At 35.7% G+C, this 9402-nt stretch overlaps 1 protein-coding gene across 2 annotated transcripts; it reads left to right on the plus strand.

The window, feature by feature from the left end:
* Nucleotides 1-4707: 4707 nt before the first annotated feature.
* LOC120626727 lies at nt 4708-8142 on the plus strand. Of its 2 annotated transcripts, XM_039894385.1 has the most exons (3): nt 4708-5274; nt 5363-5431; nt 5670-8142. In XM_039894385.1, the coding sequence occupies exons 1-3, from the start codon at nt 5223-5225 to the stop codon at nt 7646-7648; spliced, it is 2100 nt and encodes a 699-aa protein (XP_039750319.1). In that variant the 5' UTR covers nt 4708-5222; the 3' UTR covers nt 7649-8142. The 2 variants fall into 2 exon arrangements, with proteins under 2 accessions (XP_039750319.1, XP_039750320.1); XM_039894386.1 differs by lacking the exon at nt 5363-5431.
* Nucleotides 8143-9402: the final 1260 nt, after the last annotated feature.

Raw genomic sequence — 9402 nt, forward strand, 5'->3', positions numbered from 1 at the left:
TGTCGTTCGTAGGACAGCCAGTCCAGTGTGGTAAAAATTTTAAGGAGTTTCGATCTTTTTCCTCCGAGCTGCAAAGGCTAGCGACCGACAGGCAGTGAGTTCAGCTGTGGCGTACAGGGCCATATAATATTACATTCGAGGCACGAAAAATCTTTTTTTTTTGTCCAACTACAAAGCTGTTTACATAAGGCGGATTGAATCCTAAAGCATTTAATACCAGGACGACCTCATTCATACCAATATAGACACGAGGAGCAGAGAGAATTATAAAATAATAAATTTCCATATTGCCCTCCGTGCAGTGTGGTACCTGCAGTTTACAGCTGTCATTATAACCCTACTATAACCGGTGGAAGTAACGTAGAAAGGGGCAGCAGCTTCCTTTGTGCTCTAATGCGACCACCAACCCGTCTACATCTTTTGTATTCGATTATATGGAAGAATTGCTCTCAAATAGCCATGGTGATTCCGTAGTAAATAAATTGGTTTTTTATTCAAATTTCAAATTCAAATTCATTTATTTTAAGTAGGCCTACTTTATAAGTACTTTTGAAACGTTAAGTATATATGTTTAAAGTGACTCTACCACCGGTTCGGAAAGCAGATTCTACCGAGAAGAGCCGGCAAGAAACGCAGTAGTTGCTCTTTTCCAACATCAACATTTACAATCATTTTTCTATCTTGTGGGAGATGAGAGCGAGGCTGGCTGCTTCCTATCTACCTTGTCATTGAGGAAGTCATCAAATAAATATCTCTCTTTGTTGAAGTTTAATGTGCCTGAATGTAACGATACTTTTAAGTTCAGACACGTTAGCAGCTCAGACGTTATTAAGGCATCTAAATTATTAAATAATAAGAAAACAAATGACTTGTGGGGCATTTCCGTTAACGTTGTAAAGTCTTTGATTGATATAATTGCACCTGACCTATCATTCATATTTAATAATTGTATAGACTGTGGTGTGTTTCCTGATTTAATGAAACATAGCAAACTAGTTCCGTTGTTCAAATCGGGTAGTACTACCGACCCCTCTAACTTAAGACCAATATCTGTACTACCTACTCTCAGTAAAATCTTTGAAATACTTATATTAAATCAATTACTTCACTTTTTTAATAAGAACGATTTATTGCACGGGCAGCAATTTGGTTTTACACGGGGTCGCAAAACAACCGATGTTGGTGTTGAGTTAGTAAAAAATATATTTGAAGCCTGGGAGAAGTCACGGGACGCACTTGGCGTCTTCTGTGACTTGTCCAAGGCTTTCGATTGTGTACAACATGAAACATTAATCAGGAAACTACACCACTATGGGATTCGGGGCATAGCTCTAGATTTAATGATTTCCTATCTTAATGATAGAATTCAAAAAGTTGACGTGAACGGAAAGCGGTCTAACGGGTCATTTGTGCAAATTGGTGTCCCCAGGGATCTATATAAGAACCCTTCCTATACCTCATTTACATGAATGACCTTCCTTACCTAGCTGAGGACAATCACGGGATAGTATTGTTTGCTGATGATACATCATTGATGTTTAAAATTAAACGTCGTGAAAAAAATCTTGACGATGTAAACATATGTCTCGCTAAAGTAGTACAATGGTTTGAGGCTAATAACTTAGCTCTTAACGGAAAAAAAACGAAGAGTATTAAATTCACAATACCGAATGTTAAACAAGTAAAAACCATTGTACAACTTAATAATGAGGAGTTGGATTTGGTGGATACGACAATCTTTTTAGGAATAACTTTAGATGCTAAGCTTCAATGGGGCCCACATATAAATAATTTAGCGAACAGACTTAGTTCTGCAGCATACGCGGTAAAAAAGATTCGTCATATGACAAACATAGAAACTGCTAGGCTTGTTTATTTTAGTTATTTTCACAGCATTATGTCCTATGGCATTTTATTATGGGGTAATGCTGCTGATATAGATTCTATTTTCGTCCTGCAGAAAAGGGCTGTTCGTGCAATATATAAAATGGGCCCAAGAGAGTCATTAAGGGTTAAATTTAAAGAAGTTAAAATAATGACGGTGCATAGTCAGTACATATATCAAAATTATTTAATTTATGTCCATAAAAATATATCAAAATTTAAAAAGAAAATGCACTGTAACAATATTAATATTAGAAGCAAAAATAAACTCGTTGTGCAGTTTACTAGGCTACACAAAATTGCAAATTCATTCAAGGGCAATTGTATATTATTTTATAACAAATTACCAAATGAAATCTTTGAGTTGTCTCTCAATAAGTTCAAAGTTTATATAAAACGTAAGCTTACAGAAAAGTCATATTATAACATTAAGGATTATTTAAACGATAAAAAAGCTTGGGTGTGAATTTCTCTAGCTTCATAGCTTAATTTAAATTTACTGGAAGATGGTGATAACAAAAAAATAAATTTACCCGGCTAAGTTTGTTGTGGGCTCTTCTTAGACCAGGGCGCGTTTGGAACCCTCGTAGCTTTAGATTTAAGTTGGCGAACGAAGTTATCACCATCCCGTTACAATTATGTAAACAATTATGTATGAACGCTTCATAAGTGCCTGTGATAGGCCTACATGAATAAAGAAATTTTGAATTTGAATTTTGAATTATAGTAAACTCGCTGTACTAAATGCGTTTTTACACATTTTTTAAATGTATGCATTGGTAGGTCAAGAATTTCCTTAGGAATCATGTTGTAAAAGCGTTTACTCAACCCCACAAAGGATTTCTGCACCTTTCGCAGACGATATGCAGATATCACTTATTTATGTCCGTTTCTGGTAAGTCGGTTTATTCGGGTATTCGGTCGGGTAGACTCTACCCCATGTTAAACAGAAGTAGCAAGTGGTCAGTTCGTCATAAAGTGACACTCTATAAAACCTGTGTCCGCCCCATCATGTCATATGCGAGCGTCGCCTTCGCGTTTTGCCCTCCCTCCGCATATAAGAGATTCCAGACTCTCCAAAACCGCTTCATGCGCAACGCTACTGGGTGCCCCTGGTTCGTACGCAACGTCGATCTCCATAGAGATCTCAAACTCCCCACTATTGCTCAATATTTCAAACAACTCGAAAATTTACTTTGAGAAGTCTATCCGACATCCCAACCCTCTCATAGTTGCGGCTTCTTTTTACTCACCCAACCTTAGCGCCACTCTCAACAAGAGGAGGCCTAAACATATCCTTCACGACCCTGACGATCAGATTACTACTGACAATGCTCCCTATCAGAACATCTTCCCATGCACAGCGTCTTCGACGGCGAAGACGAGGTCCACGACTTCTAACGTCAACCGGACGTGGGCTCGCACCACGTTCTCGGAAGCGTGCGGATTAATCACCGTCCGTAACCCTTTCACTCCAATCGTCGCCTAAGCCGATGTTCGGCCTCACATGAGGCGCCCTCAGGCCGACGATCCCTTCGCTTCTTCGAGCCCTAGGGTTCAAACTCTTCCTGGCAGAGCCCCATTCTCAAAAAAAACCTAAAACTATTCTCAGTTTAAAGTCATTAAAATATCACTTATTTCAATGGTGAAGAAAACCATTGTGAGGAAACCTGCATGCCAGAGAGATTAACATATGGGCCAGCGCGGTGGATTACGGCCTTAAACCCTTCTCATTGTGAGAGGAGACCGGCAGGGCGATTACGTATCTCGCGACAGCAATGCGACAGGCGTAAATCTTGCAATCACTGCTGTCAAACGTCACTTTTCAATACAATAAATAAACAAAACTGACGTTTGACACCCTGCCGTGCTCTGTAGTGGGCCGGGAATGGGTTGGTGTGATGATGATGATGATGAAGTATAAAAAAATAAAAGATATCGGTACCATTTCGATTGCTTACAAATCTCTTACAGAGTTGACTAAGCAGCAGAAACGAAGCACCACTTTAAAACCCGTTACTAGAGATTTGTGCCCAACCGAGTAACTACCACTGTCCACTAGTCAGATTGTTTATTATTTCAAATTTGATTCCATACAATTCAGATTGGAGTATTCCATCTACTTAACTGAAAACATGCTTACATTTTTTTTTTATAGTTATCCTTCAAAATAGCATATTAACCACATAAAACCTATTTACCCTATATATCTGTTTTATATAACATTACAAAAATATTAATAACAAAAACTATATGTAATTACATACTGTATTTATGGAGGCATGCATTTGCAGAGGTAGATCGGTACATTATAACAATACTGTAAAGCCGGATCCTGGCAACCTCTAATGGCGTTACAGCGCGAAAACAAACATTTAAATGTTTACAACCATTCATAGTATTTCTATCTCACAAAGACCTTTAGACTCACAGATAAATGCGAAGTGGGTTTGTGCCAGATAGGTACTACGATAGTATTTAAATACACATATCAGACTGTCGGTACATCCGATACTAAAGCTTCGTGAGATAGAATGACTACACCACAAACTTTAATTATAAAAGCGAACATAACTAAAAAGAACAACTTCTTTCAAAAACTTCTTATTTCTATCAAAAGTGATATTATATTTGTAAAAGAAATCCTCAAGAAAAAAAAATGTAAAAATAATAACTTTAAAATAAAAAGAAAAATAAAGCTAAACTGTAACTTCGACCATGCTTTACAGTATCTCAACTTACAAGCAACACGAGCTATATTACAGAAAGAAACCCATTTTATAATATTGATTACGTAGAACAGCAATTCTTATTTACAATTGAGGCCACCAGAACCAGAGCGGCCCAAACCACAATTTGTGATATATTAGTTGACCACGGCAATGCTCCTTTTCAAACCCTTAAGTTCATAGCCAGAGTGGCTCAAAGGTAATTTCAGTAAACAATCATAGATGGCGTTAAAAAAATTGTTCTGGCATTTTGATTCTTAAATGAATATTAATAGAGCATAGTGGCCCAGATCACTTGAGTCACTATAGTATCTGCCGCCATTACGGCTCATGTGACATGGGCCACTCTGGTCTTTGGTACTTACGTGTAAACATTTTTGGTGTTGTGGGTACAAAACTGGTGTTTTTACGCAATAAGTGTGTATAGATTAGTTATTAATCTACGTGAACGTGCGGAAAGGTGTTGGCGGTACAGCAATAAGCTTAAGAGGTAAGAATACCTGTTATTAGTCAGATATTTTCTTGTTTTTTCGATGTCAATAAATTGTAACCTACAAATTAACTTAATTTTTACTATTTTTGTTTCGAACAGATCTAGCAGGAGCTACAATGATTGAAACTGAGAATGAAGCTGCTGAAAACATTGAGGATGACATACTAGGTAATTCTTAGTTTTAAATGTTGAGTTTTCGTTAGGTTATTATTTAATTTGTTACTGTATTTTCATTGACTATTTTTGTTTGGGCCAGACCCAGCAGAAGCTACAATGAGTGCAACTGAGAATGAAGCTACTGACAACATTGAAGGTGACTTACGTGGTAAGCTTACGTTTTTAGAGTTCCGTAATAAAACAATGTGGGATTTTTTTTTCGCGTATTAGACTATTGAAGGAGGCGTTCTTGGATAGATCTTTTGAAAAAAATTGAGGGTGCTTATGAGAAGTTTTAATGTTAAGTTTTCGTCATGTATGTAGGTTGTTACTTACTTTTCTGATTTTTATATATTTTAGCTATTAATTTACGCTATAATAATTAGTTAATAATTTTATTTTTGCAGATATATTTGGATTGAGTCCGGTGGAGCCCTATGAGGATTCGGGTTCTGAGTATGTCCCAGAACAACGTAGCAGGAGCTCATCGAGGAGTTTACAAGACATTCTTGGGGACTCGTCTACTGAAAACAATGAAGAGGGTCAGCCATCTTTTTCAACAAACAAAGATACAAGGAAGCGTATGCGCAAAGAAAGTTTATGGAAAAAGAATGTGAGAAAAAATAAACGAGCTAGAGGTGAGGCATACGTAAATACAAAAGGCGTTCTCATTCCTGCTAAACAAATAGATACAGGTCTTCAATGCACCTGTAATCAAAAATGCCATGACAAAATTGTACATGACAGACAAAAACAACTTTTTTCAAAGTTTTATGCCCTAGCAAATTTTGATTTGCAAAGTGCATACCTATATTCACTCATACATGTCGTGATAAAAGCAAGGTCTTATGTGAGAGTTAGAGATACCACATCGGATCGGGTAGCTGGAAACGTCACATCGAAGCCCAAGGAATTTTCTCGATTGTATCACTTACCAGAGGCGAATGGAAAACATATTCGTGTGTGTAAGTCATTTTTTAAGCAAGTTTTTAAAGTATCGGACGGACGCCTTACAAGGGTTCTGAAAAATAAGCCTCTTGGCGATCCCGCTCCCATTGATAAAAGAGGCCGGCACATTCCGTCGAATAAAACTCCAGAAACAAAAGTAAACGAAGTAAAGGATTTCATCAATACTTTTCCGAAATATGATTCTCACTACACAAGACACAAAAGTGAATCGAGACAGTACTTGCCTCCTCACTTAAATTTGTCAATAATGTACTCTGAATACAAAAGTAAGGTTGCAGGACCAGTTTCAAAATACATATTCGAAAAAATATTTAATGAAAATTTCAACCTCACATTTCATGCTCCAGTAACTGACTCATGTAAGCGATGTGACAATTTCAAAGTAAAAATTGACGCTTGCGATAACAACGAGCTTTCTAAAAAAAATGAGCTTACTATCGCCAAAGAACTTCATTTGCGAAAAGCAGAATCTGCGATGAAAAATTTAAAACTTGACATGCAAAATGCGAAGCAGGATAACGATACTACCGTTATAATCTTTGACTTAATGAAGACTCTCCCAACACCAGTAATTTCAACTGGTATTTGCTACTACAAGCGTCAGTTGTGGACCTACTGTTTAGGCATTCATAATGCTGGTACAGACGAAATGTTTATGTATGTCTGGGATGAATCGACAGCATCCAGGGGACCACAAGAAATAGGTTCATGCCTCCTAAAATTTATCAGAGAACATGTACACACAAAGAGGCTAATCATGTACTCTGACCAGTGTGGCGGGCAAAACCGCAACATAAAAGTTGCAGCGTTATGTATGCATATTGTTTCTAGTCCTCAATTTACAGTGGAAAATATAGACCACAAATTTACGGTCAGCGGACATTCTTTTTCATCTTGCGACCGGGCTTTTGGCTTGGTGGAAAAACAAAAGAAGTATTTCCCAGACATATACGTTCCCGAACATTGGAACAATGTGATATTAGCAGCAAGAAAAAAGAAACCTTTCAAAATTGTGGAAATGAAAGGAGATGACTTTATATCCACCAAAGCCTTGGAAACTAATATCACAAACAGGAAGATCGGCGTTGATCGAAGTAAAGTTGAATGGCTTAAAATACAGTGGCTTTTGTACAATAAAAGCCATCCATTCTCGATGTTCTTCAAATATTCCAACGAGCCAGAAGTTCTTTTCGCAGAGGTTAATTTCAGCAAGAGGTCATCCAAAGATACGTCAAACTTTGAACTCGAGATTTTATTTCCAGAGGGAAGAAAAATCAGCCATGAGAAAAAAAAAGACCTTCTATGCCTTTTGGAATATGTTCCACCTATCTATCACCCTTTCTATGAACAACTCAAAGTCTCCTCCAATGCGGGGAATGAACTAGATGGTGCAATTAGTGATTCTTCGACTGATTAACTGACTGGCTAATTTAATACTTTGTCATGTTATGCCTAAGATAGTCTTAAGTTGAAATAAAAACTATAATAAATTAATAATATATGAGTTTAAGATAAATCTAAAGTTTAATAAAAATTACACAGTAATAAAGGAGCTAGTTCTGAGTTTAATTTGTAGTATTTAAGTTGAAAAATGACAATTTGCATTTAAATTAATAAAAAAGGTGATAAGGTTCATACATATTGGCCTATTATTTATACACTGTTTATAAATATATTGTCAATGCTAAGTGCCATAGTGGCCTATCTGCAAAAAAAATTACAAATAACAAAAATACTGATTATTTTTACAGTTCATCTAAATTTTATCAATAACTAATATCATATTTTACAAATTTTGAATACAGTGTCTATGATTTTTTTTTTAATTACATCTACTTAAAATTTCACCTTAACTATTTTGGCACATATCCACATAATAGTAGCTTGTGTTTGGGTCACTCTGGTTCTGGTGGCCTCAATTACAAGCTTGTCGCACAAAAATACGTGCCTAATTTTTATAATTAGAACATTTTATGCTACCACAGACAGTAGAAGTGTTAAAAGTCCTTACCGCCATTTGGAAAATTAAAAGTAATTCAAAACTTGTGGAATTTCATGACGTAGCGTTTATATGAGAACGACTTTAAATCCAACTACGAAATAATTATTATATATATGAAACTTAAAAAAATCTATTGTAATGGGAATAATTTAAATTGAATATTTATCATATGAATGTTCTAAAAAATATCTCAACTTGATATATTGCATGAAATTTTGTACTATCAGGGCAAAATGGACCGAATGCTGCTCGTTTAGAATCGCTAATTTTGTGATTTGGTTTTTTATTTGCCCAACAGAACTTACTGAAGGAGTGTATAAGGTATATATACTGTTACAGACATTGATTGATTCTTTGGCACGGTTTTTAAATACGTCCAAGAGAAAGAGACAGTTTATAATATTTATGCATACGAATGTAATTTTAGCAATGTCGATCAAAGCTATAGCGGCTTATAAGTCTCCCACATAAAACTATCGATTGATCAATTCGATTAAAGGGTATGGTTGGAAACATACTTTTATAGTGCTTTTTTCAACGATACCAAAAACAAAAAAATAACATAAATATATAACAACGTTATGAACAAAATAATGAAAAATAATTAAAATAAAAGAAAACATCAATAAAACTGAATTGGCGCCATAACGTTTTGTGTATAATAGTTTAAATTGCAAAGTAGAAACGTTTAACATGATTTAAATTCTTGGTTAAAAAAACTAAAAAGCGGCAAGGACTTTTCAAAAATGCCTATTTACGAGTAGATACATCGCCAAAATTATTGACACATCAATAGAAAATAAATAAATGTTATTATGACCTATTATGCAACATTTTTAGAAGCGCTAAAAGAATATTTATTTAAACGATATCTTGCTTACTACATGACACATGTAAGACCGGGTTTAAATTCTAGGTAGGCAATAGTAGCCTTTTTTTTATTTTTTTTACTTTACGACAATAATTTGTTCATAATATAAACCCGGCCTGATTTCTTATATTTTAAGACAGATTTAGATGGAAACTATTTTGTACACATATCGGGTATTGAGGTAGTATTGTTAAACCATCTTATCGGTTGCTGTTGTCGCTTACTTATCGAGATATTATATAACACTTCCGTAAAATAGAACCACAATACCCTGTGCTCCACTCTAACCTAAACACCG

This window comes from Pararge aegeria, chromosome 10, assembly GCF_905163445.1.
Source record: "Pararge aegeria chromosome 10, ilParAegt1.1, whole genome shotgun sequence".
Lineage (NCBI taxonomy): Eukaryota > Metazoa > Arthropoda > Insecta > Lepidoptera > Nymphalidae > Pararge > Pararge aegeria.